Consider the following 27,200-nt stretch of genomic DNA (forward strand, 5'->3'; position numbering starts at 1 on the left):
TTTCTCATTATGGCGTAGTGGGTATATGGTTCTCACCGCGTCTCAAACGCAGCTCGAGATCCCTTGAAAGGGAACGTCTCAGGTTACGTATGTAAACCTGAGACATTTTCCATCTATAAGCCAAATGTTTGCCACAAGTTTGTGTTTCTCACTGTGTGCCATAGCTCAAACACATATGGTTCTCATGTATTCTTTGTTATCTGGGCCATATACCTCAAAATGAGTTGTGAACCAAGAGAACTTTTCCCGCAGATTTTAAAGTTATGGCAAAAACAAATATGGCCACAATTTGGTTCATATCTGAACATGCCATGCCACATCTATGCCATACATGCCAGATAATACCCACATGTGGCCCAAACATACTTGCTATCTGGCAATATACCTGTAAGGCAAGACACTACAGGTATATAGAGTCATTTTTTTATATAATAGATATCACAATGTACAGGGGTTGGACAATGAAACTGAAACACCTGGTCTTACAACACAATCATTTATTAGGATGGCGAGGGCCTCATTTTGTATCCAAATAAAGCACCAATTCATCTTGGGAATGACAGATCGAAGTCCTTCACAGTGACCAGTGGGATTTTGAGCCGTTCCTCTTCCAGAACAGTGTCCAGGTCACTATGATGCTGGTGGAGGAAAACGTTTTCTGACACCTCAATAATATTCAGATCTGGTGACTGTGCAGACCATGGGAGATGTTCAACGTCACTTTCATCTTCATCAAACCCTCTGTCACAAGTCTTGTGTGTGTTGGTGCATGATCATCCAGATACGCGGTTTGAGCATCAGGTGCTCATGATCCTACAGCTCATGATTTTTGACTCGTGTCCATCAAACACAGCCAGGATTGTCATGATATTGCAGTGCAAACCATCACTGATCCACCCGTGCTTCACTCTGTAGATTGGCCACCGGGCATATAGATGTGAAACCTCCAACATTTGGCCAGTGGCCAGTGTTTCAGTTTCATTGTCCAACCCCTGTAACTCCCTCAGTTGATTACTTGCACAAGTATATAAAAAAAATTTTATGATAAGTTTTTGAAATTTTATGTTTAATTATGCAAATTAGGCATTATCTCATTAAATATGCACAATTTTGCCTTTATTTTCAGTAGATAGATCTGAAAATATGATAAAGCCAGGTGCAAAATTTCAGGATATATGCTTTTATAACCAAAGAAATCATATTATACTGTCCATAGCCTTAAAAAAAATCGATTTTCACCATTTTTTTATTCAAATGTCATATAAATCAGGATAGGAATGATTTATTAACAAATCTCTCTGAAAATATTTTCAGAATACTGCTACATGTATCAATGGAAAGTTTGTTGTACATAGGTGCTACATTGGCTGAGATATTTGTATACTGGAGAATGACAAAAAACAACTGATTTTGAGAAAAAGGCATTTAAAGATTAAAGTAGGGAATTTAATACATTTCTATTGGAAAAAAATGCTCAAAAAAGGAATAAATATTATTAATTGTATTATTAAATATTAATAAAAATATTCATATTATTAATTAATAATATTAATATTATTACTCAGGCCCTTAGTAATAATAATATATAATATTTCAAGCACATGAAAACTGATTATTTAATAACATGGGTAACTCAATGAATCATCATTGGCAGAGTACACCACGTGATGCGTCTGAGTGAATCACGGTAGCAGAAACTAGCAGTAGCCAATGAGATTTCTTCATTAGCTTTAAATCACCCTTTGGACATTCACGATTGGTTACTGATAGAAAGGGAATGCCCATGTTTGGGTTACACAGCCTTGTGCAGGAGATTCAGAGCTTTCCAACTATACCTGTCATGACAGACTTCAGTAAACAGATAGAGCGTGGTATGACGTATTGGAATGCTAACTTCTCTGCCGTAAGTAAACAAAATGTAATAAAATTAACATAAAAAACAATATATTTTCAGCATTTTCTTTATAGCAGCTTGAAAGAACCAGGGCTGCCAACTCTTGCGCATTCAGCGTGAGACTCACGCAACTGACCAAAATAAAATTGTACTGAATTATGTTACACACAAGTGTTACAACTAACCCCTCTCTTTGTTACAATTAACCCCGGATATGGGGTAAGTTGTAACATTTGCACTTCTGTCACTTTCAGTGCAACTGTACGAAAAAAAAACTTTAAGTGTTCATTTGTAGCAGACATGTGTATGTTGCTTGTGTAAAAAAAATATTAATCTAACCTAATTATTTTTTAATTAATTGAGCCAAAACTAAAATGTGTTGTGCCCCGCTCTCCCCTACCTAATACAAACAAAACATCTCCAGTTAACTAGCAGAGCATTAATTTAGATCTAGCGCTAAAATGTTTTGTTTTTAAAATCAAACTCAGCGCTTGTTGCCGCTGCTATCAGTTGGCTCACGCAGTCTTCACTCGGACACGCACTGCGCGCACTTCAATCGTTGTAGCAGAGATTCATTCAGGTGAAATTACAAAATAAAATACAGACAAACATGTCCCTGCTTGATATAGACCGTGTAACCACTGATGAACATATTCGGTTTTGATGAGAGAAAAAAACCCTGTAATCTCTGACACTCTCTGCAAAAGATCTACCACTTGACCATTGAAAATCTCATATAAATACTCTCATATAAATAAAAAATATATTCATTTATCTATGGGTTGAGCAGAAAGGATCCACAGTTTGCACCCAGCACTTTTGAAAATACACTTTCGAATGTCCCTTAGAGGTTCCGTAGGATTTACAATTCTTACAATTACTAATATTACTATTCTTTATTCCTACTTGCTATACACCACTATAAAATATAGTACTGTATGTGTACATTTACAAAATGAGAACTGTGCACCCTTATTGCTCTACCAACTCACCAGGGAAAATCTTCAAGTTATAATGGGCCAATATTCACTACCGGTAGAAGAGCTATTGTACGTATATAACCGAGACATAACTCAGTCTTATGCTCTTTGAACCACCACTCAGCCATGGGAAGCTTTCATATATTGCTATTTTGCTCTCTGCTAATCGTGAACACGGGTTCAACATGCCAGCTGCTCAGTAAATTTGAAATGCCTAGTATTTTTAAAGCAGGGGACATAATGATTGGAGGAATTTTCCCCATTTTTAATAAACAAGAAAATGTAAATGCCTATTTTGAGAGAAAAATGCAAAGGATTAATTGTACAGGGTAAGTTCAAAAGCATGTTTGTGATGTTTGTGACCTACGTGACTTATAATAGTATTGGCAAGGTTCAGGCATGCATTGTTGTTCTTGTCAAATTTGTTTTACAGATTTGACCTACGTGCCTTCCGGTGGACTCAAGTCATGATGTTTGCAATAGATGAAATAAATCAAGATGAGGGTTTGCTTCCTAACATTTCTTTGGGCTATAAAATAATGGATTCTTGTGCTTCACCCTCTAATGTTTTACGTGCATCTTTCACACTGGTGAGTGTGGAGAAGGAAGAGGAATCTACAACTCAGTGTCAACTTCCTCTTACAGCTCTTGTAGCTGAATCAGGATCATCACAGTCCTTAGCTGTTGCTGGAACACTTGGACCATTCAAAGTGCCAATGGTAAAATAAATGTAATTGCATTTATGTGTTGCAGTGTTAAGTGATCATGTAATATAGTCAATTAACGGTCTAATTTATAATGTTAATTTTGTTTATTTAATCTAGGTAAGCTACTTTTCAACATGTGCATGTCTGAGTGACAGAAGAAAATATCCATCATTTTTTCGTACAATTCCAAGTGACTACTACCAAGCAAAAGCCTTAGCCTCTCTTGTAAAACGGTACAGATGGACTTGGATTGGAGTTTTGCAGTCTGACAATGATTATGGAAGAAATGGGATTTCAGCCTTTACAAAGGAGGTGGATAAAATGGGAGTTTGCATTGCATTTATAGGCACAATTTTAAGAACATATCCCCAAAGTAAAATCGTTGAAGTTGTTGAAATGATAAAACAGTCTACGGTAAAAGTGATTCTGGCTTTTGTACCAGAGGGAGATCTCTATCCCCTAATGAAAGAAATTGTGAAACAAAACATCACAGGAATCCAGTGGATTGCAAGTGAAGCCTGGGTCACTGCAGCAAGGCCCTCTACCCCTGAAATATTCAAGTCTTTTGGAGGCACAGTTGGATTTGTGGTACGAAAGATGGCTATGCCCAAACTTGGACGTTACCTGAAAAACATCAGTCCTTACTCTCCTTCACAATCTTCTTTTGTCAGTGACTTTTGGGAAACAATGGTTGGCTGTAAGCCATGTCTTAACTGTGAGCTGCTGCCATCTGCAAATATTACACGCAACAGCCAAGTGTGCTCAGGAGAAGAAAAACTAAATTACACTGACAAATTCTTTGATGTAACACAAGTAAGAGTAACATATAATGTTTATCAAGCTGTGTATGCAATTGCATATGCTATTCATAAATTACTGTTTTGTCAAAAGGACAAAAATAATGTTGTAAGACGGTGCCTAAATGTATCCCAGATAACTCCTAAACTGGTGAGCAAGTTGTTTAATTAATTTATTTAAACATTTACAAGTCTTAATTTAACAGTTTAATTACAGTATATTATAATTAACTATATTATACTTCATTCCAAGGTCAGTGATCAGTTACAGAGGGTCTCTTTTGTAGATAGATATGGACAAAATGTATTCTTTGATGAGAATGGAGACCCACCTGCATCCTATGAGGTCATTAACTGGCAGCTAAGAGAGGGGGAGGTACAACATGTTACTGTGGGCTACTTCAGTACATCTACAGATGGAACATATAAACTTACACTTAAAGAGGACAACATCCACTGGATCACTGGAAATTTGGTAGTATATACTTAGTATACTCAGTTATATATATATATATATATATATATATGTGTGTGTGTGTGTGTGTGTGTGTGTGTGTGTGTGTGTGTGTGTGTGTGTGTGTGTATACAGGGCTTGAACAACGAAACTTAAACACCTGGTTTTAGACCACAATAATTTATTAGTATGATGTAGCACCTCCTTTTTTGGCAAAATACAGCATTACTTCATCTAGAGAATGACAGATCCCTGCATTGTGGCCAGAGGGATTTTGACCCACTCCACTTGCAGAAGAGTGTCCAGGTCACTATGTGATGCTGGAGGAGGAAAAAATTTCCTCAATCACTCATCCAAAACACCCCAAAGTAGCTCAATAAAATGGTCACTGTGCTGGCCATGGGAGATGATCAACTTTAATTTCATGTTCATCAAACCATTCTTACTTTGTATATTTATCTATAATCATCTTAATACATGGTCCTCAAGAATTGTTAGGCAGTCATTGGCAGTGACGTTACCTTCTTGCACAAATAGTGGATCTAGGGAATGCCATTACATTTCAGCCCAAGCAATAACTGATCCACCCCTGCGCTTTACTCTGGGCATTGAACTGACCGGGTAGTACATTTTTTTGGGCTTTTCCACACCATAACTCTTCCGCATTAAGGTAAAGACAATGAAGATGGACTCATCCGTGAACAATATACAGTGAGTACGGAAAGTATTCAGACCCCCTTAAATTGTTCACTCTTTGTAATATTGTGGCCATTTGCTAAAATCATTAAAGTTCATTTTTTCCCCTCATTATTGTACACACAGCACCCCATATTGTCAGAAAAACAGAACTGTTGACATTTTTGCACATTTATTAAAAAAGAACCACTGAAATATCACATGGTCCTAAGTATTCAGATTCTTTGCTCAGTATTTAGTAGAAGCTCCCTCTTGATCTAATACAGCAAAGTTTTGGGAAAGATGCAACAAGTTTTTCACATCTGGATTTGGGTATCCTCTGCCATTCCTCCTTGCAGATCCTCTCCAGTTCTGTCAGGTTGGATGGTAAACGCTGGCGGACAGCCATTTTCAGGTCTCTCCAGGGATGCTCAATTGGGTTTAAGTCAGGGCTCTGGCTGGGCCATTCAAGAACAACTACCAAGTTGTTGTGAAGCCACTCCTTCGTTATTTTAGCGGTGTGCTTAGGGTCATTGTCTTTTTAGAAGGTGAACCTTCGGCCCAGTCTGAGATCCAGAGCACTCTGGAAAAGGTTTTCGTCCAGGATATCCCTGTATACTTGGCCACATTCATCTTTCCCTCAATTGCAACCAGTCCTCCTGTCCCTGCAGCTGAAAAACACCCCCACAGTATGATGCTGCCACCACCATGTTTCACTGTTGAAACTGTATTGGACAGGTGTTGAGCAGTGCCTGGTTTTCTCCACACAAACCGCTTAGAATTAAGGCCAAAAAGTTATATCTTGGTCTCATCAGACCAGAGGATCTTATTTATTACCTTCTTGGAGTCCTTCAGATGTTTTTTAGCAAACTTTGACTGAGGAGAGGCTTCCGTCGGGCCACTCTGCCATAAAGCCCCGACTTGTGGATTGCTGCAATGATGGTTGACTTACTACAACTTTCTTCCATCTCCCGACTGCATCTCTGGAGCTTGGCCACACTGATCTTTGGGTTCTTTTTTACCTCTCTCACCAAGGCTCTTCTCGCTCGATAGCTCAGTTTGGCCGGAAAGCCAGCTCTAGGAAGGGTTCTGGTCGTCCCAAACGTCTTCCATTTAAGGATTATGGAGGCCACTGTGCTCTTAGGAACCTTAAGTGCAGCAGAAATGTTTTTGTAACCTTGGCCAGATCTGTGCCTTGCCACAATTCTGTTTCTGAGCTCTTCAGGCAGTTCCTTTGACCTCATGATTCTCATTTGCTCTGACATGCACTGTGAGCTGTAAGGTCTTATATAGACAGGTGTGTGGCTTTCCTAATCAAGTCCAATCAGTATAATCAAACACAGCTGGACTCAAATGAAGGTGTAGACCATCTCAAGGATGATCAGAAGAAATAGACAGCACCTGAGTTAAACATATGAGCGTCAACAATTCTGTGTTTTTCTGTCAATATGGGATGCTGTGTGTACAATAATGAGGGAAAAAACAAACTTAAATTATTTTAGAAAATGGCTGCAAAATAACGCGTGAAATAAAGTGTGAAAAATTTAAGGGGGTCTGAATACTTTCTGTACCCACTGTATGTTTCACAATGTCCACGGGCCAAGATGTCCAATGCTGGCACCATTGAAACCGGCAAGATGCACACCAACAATTAAATTATATATATATATATATATATATATATATATATATATATATATATATATATATATATAATATGTGTGTGTGTGTATATAATCCCAATGAATAATTTTTGACAGATACCCAAAGCAGTGTGCTCAGACACCTGCCCAAATGGCACAAGAAAAGCACAAATAAAAGGACGGCCTATTTGCTGCTTTGACTGCATCACATGTGCTGATGGTTCAATATCAAATAGAACAGGTACACTAACCATCTGCACTACATTTACATATTTTAAAGTTTATTAAATGCTCCAATTTGATATTTGTTATGTGTTTTATAGGAGCAGCAGACTGCATTCTTTGTCCTGAAGAATACTGGTCAAATGAAAGACGAGACAAGTGTGTCATGAAAATTACAGAGTTTCTGTCATATATAGAAACAATGGGGATTATTTTGACTGCTCTGTCACTCTTTGGAGCCAGTCTTACTGTAGCTATTATGATTATCTTCATACACTTTAGAGAAACACCTATAGTGAAAGCTAACAATTCAGAGCTGAGCTCGCTATTACTTGTTTCACTTTTCTTTTGTTTTCTTTGTCCTCTTACATTCATTGGTGAGCCAACGACGTGGTCATGTATGCTACGTCATACAGCATTTGGAGTTACTTTTGGTCTCTGCATTTCTTGTGTTTTGGGGAAAACCGTAGTAGTTGTTAGTGCTTTTAGAGCCACTTTACCAGGAAATAAATTGGCTGGAAAATTTGGGCCAGTACAACAAAGAGTCGTTGTGTTCTCGTGCACTGCAATTCAAATAGTCATCTGTGTACTATGGCTTATAATAAACCCACCATTTCCAGAAAAAGTTCTTAAGTATTACAATAAAAAGATCATTTTAGAATGCAACACAGGTTCAGATGCTGCATTCTATGCAGTTTTAGGATATATTGGTCTTCTTTCAGCAATCTGTTTGATTTTAGCATTTTTAGCTAGAAAGCTACCAGATAATTTTAATGAGGCCAAATTCATCTCATTCAGTATGCTTATATTTTGTGTTGTCTGGGTAACATTTATACCTGCTTATATCAGTTCACCTGGCAAGTACACAGTTGCAGTGGAGATTTTTGCAATTTTGTCTTCTGCCTTTGGCTTATTGTTATGTATATTTGTGCCAAAATGTTACATCATTCTCATAAAACCAGAGAGAAACACTAAAAAACACTTGATGGGGAAATTTCAAAACGCCAGTCTTTGAGGTAGCTACATTATACGATAACAGTTGCATATTAATGTTGTGTTATTATTTGCCAATACCTGCCCATGTATTTGTGCATTGACAAAAAGAGAAGGAAAAGGGCAGCTATTAATGCAAAATAAATAAAATGCCTCAGTATACCACAGGTTGTGAAAATGTCTGTAATTCAATAAACAATGTTTCTCATATTATGAAATTACTGGCTAAGATAACAATGATGCATGCGATTTAAACATAAATGCTATTTAGTGACCAGACCCCAACTGTCACGGTTAGGGCAGGTTGAAGGCACGGAGACAGGATTACAATACCTCTGGTTTATTCAACACACTCAGATTACAGGAAAACTCAGGAACTTAGGAACTCTATGACTTGCAACACTAACCTTAACCATACAAAGACGATGACAAACAAAAACTGAGGGAAAACACAGGGCTTAAATGAACAGGGAGTGATGGGATAATTAACTGAACACAGGTGATGGGAATTGCTAATGAAACAGAGCGGGAAACACTAACAGGACTAAATCAAAAGTCACAATGACAGGGGGAAACAAGATCTCAACCACATAGAATCATGACAGTACCCTCCCTCTCCCGAAGGCGCATCCTCGCGCCGTATAACATCCAAAGGGGTGGGAGGGTGGGCGCCCTAGAGGCTGACGTTGGAATGGTGGAGCAGGAACGGGAAGCCTCCAAGGCGGAGCTGGTAGCTCGGGGAACTGGGGTGAAACGGGCTGTGGACATGGCCATGGCGGAGCAGGCTGTGGGCGTGTCCACGACGGAGCAGGCTGTGGGTGTGGCGGAGCAGGCTGAGGGTGTGGCCAGGGCTGAGCAGGACGTGGCAGAGCAGGATGTGGACGTGGCCAGGGCGGAGCAGGACGTGGCGGAACAGGTTTAGGGCGTGGCCCGGGCGGAGCAGGCTTAGGGCGTGGCCAGGGCGGAGCAGGTTGAGGGCGTAGCGGAGCAGGCTGAAGGCGTGGCCCGGGCGGAGCAGGACGTGGCGGAGAACAGCGTTTTAAACCTTATTTTTGGGGCAGTTTACATGCAGTTTTTATGTCCCGGTGACCAGTGAAAGTGCAGTTCTGACTCTCTGCCTATTAATTTAGATAGAGCCTGGTCTTGTTAAGTCAGAAATAGCTGCCCGTAGGCGTTGCCAGGATGGTGGCCGAGTAGCATGACTTGCCTAAAAGGACTTTGGATTAGATCAGTTCTGCAATTCTGTTGATTTGACACTGACGCGAGTTAACGTCTATCCATTGACATACGTCTATTAACTTAGTCAATTGTTATAGATCTAGACAGTGACATAAAACTACTATAAAAACATTGCACACTGTGTTTGCAGAAAAAAAGGTTATTAATGGTGATTACACGACAGGCTTGATTGTCCCTTGGACAAGTAAATTTTAGGTGAACATAATGTAAGTTAGGCCTACAATGTTAACGTATAGGCTACTTCTTGTGTTATAAATATTATAATATATTTTTAAGCTCTAATTAAACTTACACATTTATGATATTTAATTCATAGTAAAATCTAATTCATTAATAATAGGCTGTCCGTTTTCATGTCAGTTCGATAAATAAATTAAGTTGTAATCACCAACTATAAGCTTTTACAAAACCAATTAATAAATATCTTGCACTGAGAAATTAAAACGGTATTAAATAATGAAATGGGAGGTTTTATATTTAATATATAGCCTAACCAAGAAATTTGCATATTGCAACCAAAATTTTTTATTAAACCTAACTGTCAGTAGATGAGGTCAAGTCAAAGAAAGTAGTAGTTGATCCTCTTGATTTGTAATGTTTCGTTGGTGAAAAACTTTTTTTTTTTTTTACTTTTTTTTCATTAATCTGTTCAAAAAAAACACACAGAAAAAGCATTTAAGCTAAGTGTGCCATATTTGAAAAAAATGCGTCCCCTGCATGAATATGTGTAATTTGCCTGATTATGCATTGAATTATGCAATCGCATAATTGTGTTTTTCTCGAGGGACTGATTTAAATGATTGTATGTGTTTTATTCAGCTCTTTTACATTTCATCAAGTCGTTACCAGCTGTTACCAACTTGTAACTTTCAATAGAATGTTCTGTCTTTATTAATAATGAATAATTACTTTAATAATAGCATGGAAGTTACAGTCATGGTTCATTACTAAATATATTTAAGCATTTAAACAAAAGATGAATTGAAGAACACAAACTAGTGTTTGTTCTGCCCTTTGTTTAACATGTGTAGAGGTTGTTCTTCTGCGTTGTGTTATTTTAGATGTTTTTTAATAAAAGAATTTTCCACACAAAGCTGGTTGTACGAATGATGAATTTAATCACAATGCCTGTATGATAAACACAACAGACAGGCACTGTTAAAGGGTTAGTTCACCCAAAAATGAAAATTAATTACTCACCCCCATGCTGTTCCAACCCCGTAAGACCTTCGTTCTTCTTCGGAACACAAATAAAGATATTTTTGATTGAATCTGAGAGCTGGATCAGTCCTAGATAGACTGCCTAAGGGACTGGCTCTTGACGGCCCATAAAGTCATTAAAGAAAAGGTTTAAATATTCCATGTGCCTACTGCGGCTCAATTATAAGTTTATCAAGCGACGAGACTACTTTTTGTGCGAAAAAAACATAAATAACGACTTTATTCCACTATTCCATTACTTCCTTATGGGCGCATGCGTGAGAACTGAGACGAGGACGTTCTCATTCGTCTACTTCTTGTTACTGGCTGCTCACCGCTTAGGAGTTTATTTGGGATTTTTGTCATTCCACCTAAATGAACTGTTGATGTGTTTTTTTGGATGTTATGATCAGTAATGGATGAAGCAATAATGAGTTTTGGGTGTTAAACAGTGTGATACATGGATTGTACTTGGACCTAAAGCATATTTTGTCTATAATTCATGGCTTTTAATAGAAATGAGTGGAATTTTAGCATAAAAATCTTTTCTCAAAATGATTTTCTTCTCACACTCCTAGTAACAATTTTACACTTCTACCAGAAAGACTCGGGAGAATTATTGAATGAAATAAATGTATTTTATAAAGAATACAGACGAAATAAAGTAGACACTCGACAAGCTCCATCTATGTTCATTGGCGTGGGCTCCGTCATCCGTCTGGGTCTGTGAATTGACTGGTAGGTCCTGTCAGATAGTCTAGGCTGGGCGGAGCCTATACCCCCAAAAATAAGGAATATGAGATGAATTCCTTACGTACCTAAAATGATTCTGGAAGTAAGCAGGGAAGTTAGAACATGTAAAAGCTGATAACGACTTCGAGAAACGCCTTAATTAATGCGTATCTGACGAGCGATTAGAGCCATGATGTAGATGAAATTAATAGCAAGAGTGGAAATGAAGTTAATGGTACACTGTGCTCTGGTAAGATACGAATCCTAAAAGAACTGAAGCTACGACTGGCGGAGATTATAAACCACGATAGGTTTGATAGATGCCCTCGATTCGTTACTGGTTACCATGGAACCTTTGATATGCTCAGAACCTAGCTTTGCTTATTCGTGAATCTCGTTAGATTACGATGCCTCGATAGGCCGAGATCATGCCGAATTCCCCGTGTGCTTCGATAAGCAGAGATGGGAGATTGAATGAGATTATTTCTTTAAAATCTGACGATACTTTGAGACTGATGTCCGTCATCAGCGTGAAGTATTGTTTTATAGAGCTACGTGAAAGCTCACTTGATGTTGATGCCTCGACAGCCAAATTTCCATGTATAAACGAAACGAGAGCTCGATAGCATTACTGCGATGGCTACGTTAAGCCCGAAACGAAGTGAATGATGTAGGTTCGATATAACCTTACGTTTATGATCGTTGAGACTGCTGCCCAGGGATGAATTTGCAATTCCAATAATTCGTTCGATGGGGCCTTGATAGGCAGAATTAGCTCATCGAAAGCAATGTCGGAGCTTCGATATCTTGAGAAATAGATACCCGAGATAAAAGCCACGGAGGCTATGATTGAATATTCCGTTGCTATGAAACGCGATGGACTCAATCGGTTGAAAAAAAAAAGAAGCATTAAGATATATTTATAAAAGCTCTTGTTGAACCGTAAATAACAGAACAATTAAAGGAGCCTTAATTAACGACGTGTTGAGACTTGATTAATTATAGCGAATTCTGATTTAGGATCAGTCTAGACGTTAGGCTATACATGAACCACCACCAGTAGCTAGCGAATAGAGTTACCTTGAGGGTAGGTTGAGAGGGCTTGTTGAGCATTTAGAAGGACGTGCACCTCGGATCTGATGTAAGTCTTGTAAGCCGATGAAGACCATCTGCCCATCATTTGGATTGTGGAGTCAGGGACTCCGAATTCAGCTGCCGTTGTCGCTGCTCCGATGCGGAAGGAGTGCCCGGTGTAAAGTCGTGTAGGAAGTCCGCATTGCTTAAGGACAGAAGCTAAATGAGTTGTGAACCAGAGCTTTGTCATCGGAAGCCCTGTTCGGTAAAATAAATAAAGGTGAGTTTATTGGAAAGCACGGGCGTGCTTTGAGATATTGAACCATCGAAGAGTACGAGCAATAGGGATTATTGATTTTAGAAACAGAAATGCTAACGCCCGATCCAGAAGAGTCAGTTTTCGAAAACTTGAGCAATAGATTAAAATATGAGGGATAAAGACGTAGATCTGAGATAGCCAAGCCACGAGCCAAATTAAAATGATTGGAGTCAGACGCATATTCCCCTAGTCGTAAAAACCCGTTAAAAGCGGTTAGGAACACCACTTCTAAAAGGATGTTAACGTATTCGCAGAACGGATTGTTGGGTAATGAAAATACGAGCTTGTGCAGAAGAGGTAGAGTAATGGGGAGGCGTTTATCTGGAGTCTTTAGATATGATTTATCTATTCCTTTCAGTAAGAGCCGGATGGTGGGTGTGGAAAAAAGACTCGGAAAATTGGGATTATAAAATCGTGCGTGAAATTGGATGCCAGCTAACAGTTTGCGAATTGTGGCGATCTTCAGGTGCCGAGATTCGGAACAATGAACTAGGAACGCGCAAACTGTCGAAATTAAGATAGGCATTAGGGGAATACCGAACGAAATCGGGACCAAGCGGAATTATATGATTGAAGTGTTAATGAAGATACTCCTCTAGAGATGTAAAACCTGGCGGAATTTATTAGGCTATCGAATTGAAAGTTTAGTCTAGGATCAGCTCGGCTAGGTCCGGACATGGCGTTGGATTCTGGTTCGCCTCTGGGCAGAGACGTCTGAAAGCCTGCAAATGAGGGCGGGAAAGAGCATCAGCAATTATGTTTAAATGACCTGGAATGTGAACGGCTTTAAGGATGAAGTTGTGCGTGACAGCTTGCCAAATCAGCCGACGAAGTAGAGACATAATTGAAGGGCATTTTGAACGCCCTTTATTTATTATATCGACTGTAGCTTGGTTGTCGCAATGCATTTCTATGCGTTTGCGGGACCAAGCAGAGCCCCAGAGGACGCACGCTACGACGATGGGATATAATTCGTGGAGAGCAATCGAGGACGAATTCGCACTAAATAAATGAAAAGCTTCCGACCATTTCTCTGAGAACCATTGCCCTTGAAAGAAACCCCCAAAACCTTTAGAGGGGGCTGCGTCGGTAAAAAGCTCTAGCGCAACGGATGATTCGTAAACGTTGTTATAAAAAAAAGAGATGCCGTTCCAATTATTGAGCAGGTGTGACCAGAACCTGAGGTCTGATCTGCACCCGTCATCTAGGAAGATCACGACTTGCAGGCGGTCAACGGAATGAGCGAGCGTGAGGAGGCGAGAAATGAAGGAACGACCTTGGGGAATGATTCTCATGGCGAAATTGAGATGCCCGAGTAGGGAGAGCATGTCGCGTTTAGAAGCCGTGCGGGCTACGAGAAAAGATTCCGGAACCGCTCTTATTCTGGAAAGTTTGTCGTCGGGGAGAGAGGCTTGCATCAGAACCGAGTCGAGAATGATACCAAGAAATTCAAGGGAAGTAGCGGGACCCATGGTTTTCTCGATTGAAAGGGGCACGCCTACATCGCTGAATAATGATTTGAGTGAATCCAGTACTGAGCTCTGTGTTGAGGGAAAATCTATTAGTAAGAAATCGTCGAGTAAATGTAAGACGAATGGGAGCTTACAAACGTTCAGCAGGATCCAGCACAAAGCCTCAGATAGACAATTAAAAATATTTGGACTACTTCTACAGCCGAACGTGAGTCTTACAGCGAAATAGAACAGAGATTCCCATTTGACGCCGAAGAGATGCCAATCAGAGGGGTGAATAGGCATGATCTTGAAAGCGTCGGTAATATCTGCTTTGGCTAGCCAAGCACCGTAACCTGCTAGTTTGATTAGATGGATAGCATCGTCGACCAAAGCGTAGTACAGAGAAAATGGCTCTGAAGGAATGCATTCATTAATGCTCGCTTCGCTATTAGAATGTGGAGACGACATGTCGAAAATCAGACGCTTTTTCTTCTCCGAATATTTGCGTGTAGCTACGCCGATGGAATTGATACGATACAAGGAAAAGGGAGATGCACTAAATGGGCCAATTAAATAGCCTTTATTTAGCTTCTTGTCTAACAGGCTTGAAACTGTCTCTGGTTCTACTAAAGCAGACTAAAGATTATTTGCGACATAAGAGGTGGACAGGGGAGAACAAGCGCCGACCCGGAATCCTTGAGAAAGTCCTGTAATTAGGTAGTCGACGAAAGAGAAATCTGGATGAGAAGAAAGGTAGCTGGAGAGAGTGGCGATGTTGATAGGAGTAGAGGGATGGCCGTTTAGAACTTTTTCTGAGGCGCTGCTCTTCCTCTGGCCGCTGGTCTGAAGCGTCGTGGGCAGACAGATTTTGGATGCGGGTCTCTGCAAAAGCTGCAAATATGCGAAAATTTATGTTTAGCATAATTACAGACAGATTCATTGAAGTTATTGCAAAGAGGGGTGCCATTGAAGGCGATTATAGGTCTGCCTTTTACGTCAAAAGTCGCGTGTGCAGGATCAGCACCATGGAGAGCGGCTGATTCTCTTGGAGCAAGTCCTTTGGGGCAAAAAGCAGCTGAGTGACCGTGCGAACTGCACACGACGCAAGCCAGAGCTCGTTGACCTCCGAAATGGCGAACCAACAGTTCAGAATCGGCGACGGACCAATCCAGTCTAGTGTTAAACAGGGTGGTGAAGGAGGCCGATTTCGCAGAATAAGATTTGTGATACTCATAAAAGAGCGTGCCTCCGTATCTTTGATTGAAATCGGCCAGCACGGCGAGGTAAAGATCTAATTCTTCCCTGCGATCGGGGAAAGCTTGGCATAATGTATCCCTGAAGATTCCGAACGCTATGACGAATTCGCCGAATGATAGATTACATTGCAATCTGGGATCAGAAGATTTCAGGAAGACTGCCACGTCGCCGCAATCGACCATTTTACGATCAGCTGCAGGAGATGGTAGCAGTAAAGCAGCTAAATTAATATCCTTGCCTAAGATAATGTCTGATCTCATTTTTGAAGACACTGTGACTGCAGCGGGAGGGACGAAACGCCTACCGAAGTTTTGAGCTGGAGTAGCCGTAGAGAGACTGAAGCCCGGTGTGGATGCTGAAGTGGCAGCGTTCAGAAATGGCGGTCGATTTGATGAGGAAAAAGCCGGAGCTGCTGACGTAGCGGGACCCGAAGCCTGATCGGCCATACCAGGAAGAGTGGGGAAAGCAGAGAATAATCCTGAAGATGTTGATGGCATGTTTAATCCGGTATTCTTCGAGGCGAAGGCAGCTTCGAATACTCCTAGCCTTGATTCGAATCCTTTGACTGTTTCCGTGAGACCTTTAATGGAGTTTAAGAGCTGAGTGTTGAGTGCTTCCGATCCTGCTTGTGGTGAAGGAAAAGGCGTTGGTGCGGAAGACTTTGCCTTTTTGGCTTGGACTGGTGGAGAAGACTTAGGGCCAATCCCAATTCTACCCCTTACCCCTTCACTTTCCCCTAGCCCTACCCCTTCGCCTTCCCCTTGACCCTTGAAACAGAGTGGCAATGCATAGGGGTGAAAATATTCCCCTAAGAAATGGGACACCACTTCGCCTCCGTTAAACGTCATTATAAGTCGTCGCTAGCGCCTACGTCACAGGAGATGCGCGGATGTTTATGCCGTCGATAGCTGCAGTTATCTCAGTCGCGTGGGTTACAGCTATTTTCTTGCATTTATCTTGTGAAGTTCGCAGGAAACAACGGAGACGACGAAAATATGTTGCGGGACTATCGTTAGCAAACTACAGTAATTTTAGCGATTTTTTTACAAACGTTTCTGTGAAGAAAATGACCGTAAATATGAACACAATATTGAATGTAACATAAAGCAAATCATTATTTGTCGTTACAATACTTATTAAAGCCACAAATACTTAAATTTATCGGTCTCCTTTGTCGCTTGGGCAGCCAGCCTGGGTTAGCAGTGACACTTCTCATACCCCTTCGTTTGAAGTGTGCTCCCGAAAAATCTTCGTTTGAAGGGCTATCTGGCCCTTCCCCCTAGCCCTCCCCCTCCAACCAAAAGAGAATTGGGACAACCCTACCCCTTCACGTGGACGCGCAAAACGGAGGGGAAGGGGAAAGTGAAGGGGTAAGGGGTAGAATTGGGATTGGCCCTTAGCAGTGCGCTTTCTACCTGCTGGTTTGGGTTGAGGGGCTGGAGCCGATTTAGCTGGAGTATCCTCATCGGGTGGGGCAGTGGAGGTGCCCAGAGTGTTTGAAGCAAGAAGAATTAAGTCATTACGTGAGAGGTCGTTGCTGACCGGCAGCCCGCTCCCTTCCAGGAGAGTAATGATTTTCTCGGAGGGTAGTTGAGCCCATGGGGAATCCCGGGTTTGGATGCGGCTGCTTCTACGCACTGACTGAGGAGACGGTGGTATGAGATTGTCGTCTGAATCGGAGGAATCGAAATCCACGATCTGTAAGTGGGACATGTTGAGCTGCGTGAAGATGCGCGTAACGAGAAGAAACTTTTCTACGACACCTACAGCAACGAAAGGGGAAGGTAAGGTCAGTCGTTTATATTTGATTTAGAGCCATGATTGGTAACTTGGAATTACCAATTAGTGACGTTGAAAAAGAGTCTTTCTGGTAGAACTTACGCTGACGCTTCCATTTCTGTAGCATCTACATACACCAAACTTTACAGCGGTATTCCTAACTGTATTGTGAAGGTTTGTTCCGAGGGTTTTGTTGATACATCATTCTTTTCCTGATTTATATGACATTTTATGCCAAAAAATAGGGAGGAAATCAATTTTTTAAGGCTTCCTGATTTATATGACATTTTATGCCTAAAAATAGGGAGGAAATCATTTTTTTAAGGCTATTGGCAGTATTTTCTGATTTACAGGGTAACAAAAGGAGATATTCATAATCCCCTCTGAAAATGTATTTTCATTGAATAAACCAAAACATTCAAAATATATGTAAATTAGTATATATATAAATATATATAATTAGATATAATTAGATATAGCCTGATTAGCATATATATATTTTTTTTTAATTACAGAAAACTTGCCATACATTTTCATGGTAACACTTTACATTAGGATTCATTAGTAAACAGTAGTTAATTGACATGAACTAACCATGAGCAATACATTTGTTATTAAACTTTTCAACTTTCATCTTTGTTAGTTAATAAAAATGCAGCTGTTCATTGTTTTTTCATGTTAGTTCACAGTGCATTAACTAATGTTAAAAAGATTTCAATATAGTATTAGTCAATGTTACATTAACAAAGATTAGTAAATGCTGTATACAGTACGTGCAGTTCATTATTAGTTCAGGTTAGCTAATGTAGTTAATTAATGTTAACTAAAGAACCTTATTGTAAAGTGTTACCATTTTTTATCCTATTCATGTGAGTAATCAACTGGTAAAGTTTCATGGTGATCTCTAGTTAAAATTTGGTCTCTATTCACCTTGCAGTGTCTTGCCTTAATACATGAGCAGTAGTTACAATGAAATTAACAAAATACAACATACCAAGCTTATGTATTTTTTTATCATGTTAAAATGTGGGGGAGGTGTGCATTACCATTAGCTCAAAGAAAGAAGGCATTATATTCACAGTCTCTTGGTACATTAAAGATTGACAGTAGGAACTGCAGATTCTATTGGTGTGTTTCTTCTTGAATTTAGGCCTTCCCTCAATTACAGATTGTTTATAAATTCTGTTCACACCAGATTATGTGTCAGTTATGGCACTATTTTATGCCACCCTCCTCACACTTTGGTTTCTGTTGTGTATTGGTGTGCATAGTCAGTATAAAAATAAAGATAGGTGCATCTATCAGGGAGATGACGATACATACACCTTTTACCAGGGAGGGGATGTGGTTTTGGGAGGGCTCTTTCCTTTGCATTTCAGTCCTGTATCATCAGTTTCTTCTTTTAGGACCAAACCTAAACCTACTAAGTATAAATTGTGTGTCAAGTATAAATTGTGTGTTGTGTTTTAAATTTCTTCTTATAATTTCTTCTTATTTCTTCTTATATAATGCGTAAAAGAATACAACTGTGGAAAATTGTTCTTTGTCCCTCCGAACTAAATTTTTATTGGCTTCATTGCAGTTGTTTAATTCATTAAAATTCAGGAAAATTCATAAATTGTGTTTTTGAAATCTGTTGCAGCTTCACCCCTCGAGCACTGAGGTGGATGCAGACGATGATCTTTGCTGTGCGAGAGGTAAACCAGAGGCAAGACCTTTTGCCAAACCTATCTCTGGGTTACCACATCAGGGACAGTGGTGATGACATACCAGTATCTGTCAAGAGATCTCTTCTCCTGGTCAATGGACAGCCTGAAAGGGACAGTGGACAGAGCTGTGAAGACACACAAAAGCAGCCGAGCCCTGTAATTGTGGGAGAGGCATCATCAGGAATATCCATGGCTGTTCTGAGAAGTCTAAGCTCCTTCAAAATACCTTTAGTAAAACAAAATGTTAAATATTGTATTAACAATAATATAATTTGTTTGTCTTGGTAATAAAAACTGTGTTGTATTGACGCACGATAATCATTTTGGTCCATATACAATGTTATGTTGATATAGAAGTTGCTATTGCACTGCTAATCTTACTTTTTCATATTTTAGGTGAGCTACTTTGCATCCTGTTCCTGTCTCAGTAACAAGAGAGAGTTTCCAGCATTCATGCGAACAATGCCAAGTGATCTATTTCAGATTAAAGCTTTGGTGAAACTGGTTCATTATTTTCAGTGGACATGGGTCGGGGTGATCGGTGTGGATACAGACTATGCTCGGTTTGCCATCCAGCTCTTCCTGAAAGAGTCGGAAAAATTTAATATTTGCATTGCTTATGTAAACCTTTATCCTGTTGCACTGACACAAGATGCAGCAGAGGAACTTGTGAACATTTTAAAATCTTCTTCTGCCACTATCATAATAAGCTTCTCTGTGGACTCATATCTGCATGGTATCCTGGCAGAGTGCAGACGGCAAAATCTCACACATCTTCAGTGGATTGCCAGTGAGGCCTGGGCCACATCAAAAGCCCTCTGGGAGGATTTTGGGGATCTGTTAAAGGGAACATTGGGGTTTGCCATACGGAGAACTGATATCCCACATCTTGGCAGTTACCTCAGAAGAGTAAATCTTTCTGTTGCTGAGACGTCCCATTTTCTATCTGAGTTTTGGGAAGAGACTTTTCATTGTCGACTGAATGGCTCCGTAAACACCCATGTACATGGAGAAAGGGCACAGAACTGGCCACCCTGCAATGGCAGTGAGAGTTTGGATGATGTGTACACTCCTTTTACAGATGTATCACAACTCAGAGTGTCCTACAATGTTTATAAGGCTGTGCATCTAATTGCACATGCACTACATGACATGAGCACATGTGTCCCAGGAAAGGGCCCCTTTCAAAATGGGACATGTGGGAGCCTATATAAAATTCTGCCATGGCAGGTGTGTGTGTGTGTGTGCGTGTGTTACTTTATATTTTACATTCTCCTTCTATAATGTGTTAATAATGAATTATTATTGTGCAAGTATTTAAGCAACTGCTAAATTATACAAAAATAAGGGGAATATATGAAGAGTTCAGTTGCAAAAGCCTCTAAATGCCATTTGAAATTTTCTTCTTTAATGATGATTTTTATCAAACTTGTATATTTAAGTTCAGTATTTTCACTTAAATAACAATTAATAGGTAATTATCATTGCCATTTAAGTGAAATTACTGAACTTAAATATACAAGCTTGATAAAAATGATCATTCTAGAAGAAAATTTCAAATGGCACTTAGAGGCTTTTGCATCTGAACTCTTCATATATATATATATATATATATATATATATATATATATATATATATATATATATATATATATATATATATATATATATATACATGTATGGATTTTAATGTGTTTTAAAGTATTGCATTATCCTTTCTCTCAACCTTCATCTAAGCTCCTGCACTACATGAAACAAACACATTTCACAACATTAGGGGAAGAGGTCAGATTTGATGACAACGGTGATCCAGTTGCATCCTACGATCTGATGAACTGGCAAAGAGGGTCTGATGGCTCCCTTCAGCTAGTGAGGGTGGGATTCTATGATGCCTCCCTTGAAGAAGAAAAGGACCTAATAATAGATGAGCCAGTAATTATGTGGCACAGAGGAGAGAAGGTGTGTGCCATCCCACTCATCACCAGATATTTTTTACTATGTTTGCTTTTCATTCAACTCTACTTAATGTTTACTGCTGAACTAAGAAGTATCCAGTTTCATAATTTTAAATGGAAATGCACTGTTGATTTTTTTGTACTAAACATATACACATTGTAATATATTATTATAGATATGTACATTCATTATTTTATGAAGATCAGGGGTGTTCAATCCTGATCCATGAGGCTCACTGTCCTGCAGAGTTTAGCCTCACCTAATTAAACACACCTGAACCAGCTAGTCAAGGGATCTAGCCCAATACCCACACTTTTAGTTTTGGCTAGTTTTGGATGTATACTAATTCCATAGTATCTCTAATACCACTTTGATGCTAAGCATATCCCATCATGCATCATGTTCAAGAAATCGCATGTGCTAAAAATTTGAGATTTTGAGAAAAATTAGATATTGGGTTAAATATTAAAATGTGCAGCGCACAGACAAACATTGGAATGTTCAGGAACAGTGTTTAAAATAACTTTCAACAACTCTAAGTTCGCCACCCAGACACAAAACTGACATTGAATCAACATGGAAACGACATCTCTCATGACATCGAAACAACGTTGATCTAGCTGGCATTGATTTGCTCATCGAATTAACGTTGAACCAACATTCGACGCGGCATTCTTCAAAGCTAAATGAAAATTGGTAATTGGTTTGCAATTGGTTTGCTTTCCTAACGTTGAAAAAACCGTTGATTTCAAGTTGATTTTCCGTTATTTTTGAAGAATGACGTGTCTGACGTTGGTTCAACGTTAATTCAATGAGCAAAACAATGCCAGATCAACGTTGTTTCGATGTCATGTTTCCACGTTGATTCAATGTCAGTTTGCTATCTGGGCAGCCTTAGGACAAACTTTTTCGTGGTGGAAACAACAGCCATAACACTCTTCATCTTTTCTAAAGCAGCACAACCAGGCCTCACCAACTTTTTGTTATTCTGTGGCAATGATTTTATTCAATATTAACCTCACCTCCAATCACATACATTAGCTCAGAGATACACTCGTTGAGGATCACACATTAACATGATTGACAAGGTAGTTTGACGTCAGAAACATCAGCATTTCAAACCGCGTTTTTGAGACTGTCTTAGGTTCACTGGAGTTTTAAGGAGAAAATACTCATCAAATGGTGTTGACTTATGAATTTGCACATGGTTAATATCTCCCTTTGGAGTGAACTTTGAGCTTTGTAACCTTGCAAATCTTTTTTTTATGCACAAACAGCAACATTATACATTAGCTAAAGTTGAAAACGTGAAAAAGCATAATAGGATCCATTTAAAATCAAAATGTGTAAATTAAGCTCTTTAAAAAAAAAAGCTATTTTTTAAAGCTATTTTTGCAACACTGCAGTCTTCATGTCACTTGAACAATTGGACCAAATACAGGAAATAGTATTATGAAAGTAGACAAGTGCTCAACTGCAAAGACTGCAAGCACAGGTATTGGGGCAGGCCCAATGACTTCAGACTTGCTAGAAACCTCCAGCACCCCTCCAGCATATTTTGACACCCCTGATTTAGATGATCCTGCAACATTTTAAATTATTTAGAAAATTGTGCATAAAGTATGCTGTCCTACAAAGGCAAAGTGCAGAAACTACGCAAACAAAGAAAAGGAGAAAAAGTCCTTTAAAGTTTTTATACTAGCCAGTCAAACATGTTATGGGTAGATTATGTGGTAATGCATCTCCGAAACGGGACATAATGTAACCCAGACATTTTTTCACCAGACAGAACACATGTCATAAAGCCCATTACAAGTCTTAACTCATTTTTGACCAAATGTGTAGTTACTGTGCTTTGCCTTTGTAGGGCAGTATGGTTATTTGTCAAAATATCCCTATATAAAGAGACATTGAAGTAAATGTAGAGTTGTTGTGTTGTGGTCATTAGGCACCAGAATCATTGTGCAGTCAAAGCTGTCTGCCAGGCTCCAGGAAGGCTAGGCAAAAAGGAAAGCCAGTTTGCTGCTTTGACTGCATACCGTGTGCCGAAGGAGAGATCAGTAATCAAACAGGTGTGAATTTCCTCACAGCTCCTCACTTAATGGAATTTTGAAAATAATTATAATAATAATAAATAAATATACAAAACATAGAAGTCAATCAATAAATAAACGTAAAAAATTATATAAATACATTTTATGCCCCCCTTTTCACAAATGTTTCCACAGACTCAAATGATTGCCTGACATGTTCAAAGGAAACATGGCCAAACCGAGCTCAAGACAAGTGCATTCCCAAAACATTAGAGTTTTTGTCCTTTCAGGAGCCCTTGGGAATAATCCTGTGGGCATTTTCAGCATTCGGGGCCTGTGCAGCATTAGCAGTGCTTGGTGTGTTTATAATGTACAGGAAAACACCAGTCATACGAGGAAATAATATGGAGTTAAGTTTCCTTCTCCTACTGTTCCTCTGCGCAAGCTTTCTGATTGGCCTGACATTTATAGGGAAGCCCACGGACTGGTTATGCCGGACTCGATATCCAGCCTTTGGAATCAGCTTTACTCTCTGTATTTCATGCATCTTGGCAAAAACTGTTGTAGTTTTAATGGCATTCAGAGCCACCCTCCCTGGCAGTAATGTCATGAAGTGGTTTGGCCCTGCTAAACAAAGATCAAGTGTAATCTTGTGCACTTTTGTGCAAGCACTTATTTGCATAATATGGTTAACAACTAAGCCTCCTGTAGCTGCATATAACAACAAGTTCATGAGTGCAACAATAATTGTTGAATGTGCTGTAGGATCTGAAATTGGTTTTTGGTGTGTGTTAGGATATATTGGACTGCTTGCTTCTTTGTGTTTCTTATTAGCATTTTTGGCCAGAAAACTACCAGACAACTTTAATGAGGCTAAATTTATCACATTCAGCATGCTTATATTTTTTGCTGTGTGGATAACATTCATTCCAGTTTACGTGAGCTCTCGTGGAAAGTATATGGTTGCTGTCCATGTCTTTGCAATTCTAGCTTCTGCCTTTGGTCTCTTGCTGTGTATATTTGCTCCTACGTGTTATTTAGTAATTCTGAAACCTGAGAAAAATGACAAAAAACATATGATGAAAAAATAGTACTTTTTTATTCAAGTCTAGTTCATCAGGTTACAGGATTAATGCTTACAGGGCTGAACTTATGTGTGCAAAATTCACTCACGCCGTGCTCTTACTTAAAGCCATAGTCCACAGTTGTTCCTTAGCAAAAAGATTCATATAATCCATATAAGTTGACCAATTATTTAACCTAAGAATTGTGCTAATAATTGGGTAACACTTTATAATAACTACACACTAATAATCATTAGTAAAGCATGAGTAAACAGTTAGTTCATCATTCATAAAGCATTAATAGACATTAATAAGCAGTTTATAAATACAGCTATAAATGCTTTCTTCTTGATTTAAACAAGCATATCTATAATTTGTTTAATTATTGTATTTTCATCCTTTATTAATGATCAATTTATCATTTCTAAATGAAGAATTGCATTTTTTATAAACCAGTTATTTAAGAGTTTTCAGTGGTTCGTAAGATTACTTAGAACGTGTAAGTAAATGATTAATAAACTATTTAAATGTACATTCATACATCTTATTATTCAGACATATAGTGATGGTTATTACTTAGTGTGTTAATATATTCTTTATTAACATGTATTTATGCTGTAATTCAGGGTTAATTCAGGTTGTTATAAAGCATTTAGTTTAGTACTGATCAGTTAACTATGTTTGTGAGCTCATCTAAAGTGAGGACTATATGCCTTGTAAAGCATTTATAAAGGAGATTTAAAGGCTGTTAAATATTTCGATGTTCTCTATCACTGTGTTGTGTTTGTTACATTTTACTCTTTAGAAGATTGATGCGCCTTTAAATCTCCTTTATACATGCTTTACCAGGCATGAATAGTCCTCACTTTAGATGAGCTCACAAAATAGTTAACTGACCAGTATTAAATGCTTTATACATACCTAAAGGTTAAAACAAATGATTAATAGCGTGCAGTTATTATAAAGTGTTACCAAGAATTGTACTAACTGCTACAGAGTAGGTTTTATTCTTGGGAAGAGATAACAACCCTAAACTAAACCTCAGACACAAGAAAATGTTGCATTAATATGATGCAATAAAGCCACTCTCCCTTTATTTCTTGCTCAAAATAAATGCAGTTCACAGTGAAAGCATATTAGTAACAAAATTGCCTATCTTTTGCTGCTAATTCTTTATTTTTTTTATTTTATATAAATTATGTGTAATGCATTACACATAAGCATTTATATTTTGACAATTTTCAACTTTAATTTACTATCTATTATTGATTGTGTAGGCATCATTCTAATTATAGATATCTCTAATGGAAGTATCACTAGTAAAAAATATAATTCAAGATAGGGCTGTCACGATCTTAGATTTTTCACACCATGATTATTGTGGCCAAAATAATTCATGATATTGATATATTGCGATATGCCGATATCTATAGAGACATTGGGAAAAAAAGTTATCAGTCAAATTCATTTTTACTTTTTTTATTTATTTTTTACCCAACAAGCACAATACTGCTAAACACAAGGCACATGCATTTTTACTCCCTGCGTTCTCAATCTATGGCAGATTTTTGTAAAGGAAGACAAGCATGTTAAGCTTATTTGGTTTCAAACTGGAGCGAAACACTGTCTGAATGTTTCCTGAAGAACTGAAAATTTTTTCTGATGCAACACTGGTGGCGGGAATGCAAAGGATCTTCTGTGCCAATTTTGCCTACCTTGGAAACTCCTCCTCATTATCTTTCCGCCACTGCAGTGGGTCTTTATCCATAGAAATAGTGGGCAAGGCTGTGTATAAGAAACGTCTTAAAAATGCTAGTGAAATGCTTTTTCAATTGTTATTATTTTGAGAATACCAGCCAAGCCTTTTGGAGCCTCAGGGACAGAAACACTGGTCCCTTCATCTTCACATTCTCCTCCAGCAGAAGACTCCTGCAAGAACTGTTCCTCTAGCTGTCTTTTGATTGAATCTGCCTCTTCCACGAACTTCAGCTTGAAGCGGGGGTCAAGTACACTGGCCATGTTAATCACTGTAAAAGAACCAAAGAGAAAATTCATCATAAAAGTAGCTTAAAAAACACAATCAGTCATGATGAGTAATAATGATATAAGACTATGAATAAGGTGATGTTGGAGAAATTTGTTGTACCGGCACACTCAACATTAGCCATATCAGAATCCTCATAGCGCTCTTGTAAGTTCTTGCAGATAGCATGTTTCATGCTCCTCACCAGGCTGTTGTCATCATCCTTTACTGCCAGGATGGATTCAGTCAGATGCTGAAGGACAGGCCTCAGGGATGAGATTGAGTAACAACAACTCAAAAACACTTACTGTGTCGTGTAGTTATTAGGGATGGGCATATTACTCGATTACTCGAACGTGACAGTGACGATCAATCACAAAAACGATGATCTGAATTTAAAAAAATATTTTCTGATTGGTTATAGCAGCATTTAGGCGGCACCGATTGGTTAGCATTGACAGAGCACGCGGTCCAAAGTCCAAACTCAAAACAGAGAAAATGGCGTCAAAGTCACGTAGTGATGTCTGGCTTCACTTAGATGACAAAATAGATGAAAAAACAGTTCAGTGCAAAATGTGCAGCGCCAAGCTGTCACACAAATCTACAACGAGTACAATGCGTTATCATCTTGTATTTGTATATAAAATGTCTTCTGATACCACCAAAGAAGCAACTCAGACGAGCATCGCATCTTTTACCGTCAGATAGAAATGCACCGCAGCCAGAGGTGAAAAGATGACACAACTAATCATCGAAATGATAATGAAAGATTTGCTGCCGATTCGTTTTGTCGAAGGAGAAGGGTTTAAAAATTTGATGAATTATGTTGAGCCCCAGTATGACAACTGATACCTGTTCTCCAGTCTCTGAAGTGCGCCACAACAACAATGTGCAGTGAGACGCAAGTTGCGTTTCGATGGTCTATACAATTACACATAGCCTAATCAGTAAACACCTAAACACACAGATCGGTGAGTCTCCAAGAGTTTCGGAATT

The 27,200-nt window shown here is 39.0% G+C and overlaps 2 protein-coding genes and 1 pseudogene across 2 annotated transcripts in view; 2 read left to right on the forward strand and 1 right to left on the reverse strand.

Annotated features, from left to right (window-relative positions):
* Positions 1 to 8,387, forward strand: part of olfcn1 (olfactory receptor C family, n1) — a 30,522-nt gene extending 22,135 nt beyond the window's left edge. Inside the window, exons 7-11 of the mRNA XM_089116605.1 lie at positions 3,308 to 3,593; positions 3,699 to 4,529; positions 4,632 to 4,853; positions 7,268 to 7,391; positions 7,474 to 8,387. Of these exons, the coding sequence (XP_088972731.1) occupies positions 3,308 to 3,593; positions 3,699 to 4,529; positions 4,632 to 4,853; positions 7,268 to 7,391; positions 7,474 to 8,387 (2,377 nt within the window). The remainder of the gene's footprint in view (positions 1 to 3,307; positions 3,594 to 3,698; positions 4,530 to 4,631; positions 4,854 to 7,267; positions 7,392 to 7,473) is intronic.
* A 4,212-nt stretch (positions 8,388 to 12,599) lies between these two features.
* LOC120480100 (uncharacterized) lies at positions 12,600 to 17,546 on the reverse strand (annotated as a pseudogene).
* Positions 17,547 to 18,628: 1,082 nt separating this feature from the next.
* Positions 18,629 to 24,208, forward strand: LOC120480106 (extracellular calcium-sensing receptor-like). The gene is made up of 6 exons (XM_039673049.2): positions 18,629 to 18,855; positions 19,062 to 19,359; positions 19,525 to 20,358; positions 20,866 to 21,087; positions 23,033 to 23,156; positions 23,313 to 24,208. Exons 1-6 carry the CDS (start codon positions 18,629 to 18,631, stop codon positions 24,206 to 24,208), a joined length of 2,601 nt encoding a protein of 866 aa, XP_039528983.2.
* The last annotated feature ends 2,992 nt before the right edge of the window (positions 24,209 to 27,200 follow it).

This window comes from Pimephales promelas, chromosome 10, assembly GCF_988280905.1.
Source record: "Pimephales promelas chromosome 10, fPimPro1.hap1.1, whole genome shotgun sequence".
In the NCBI taxonomy this organism is placed as follows: Eukaryota; Metazoa; Chordata; class Actinopteri; order Cypriniformes; family Leuciscidae; genus Pimephales; species Pimephales promelas.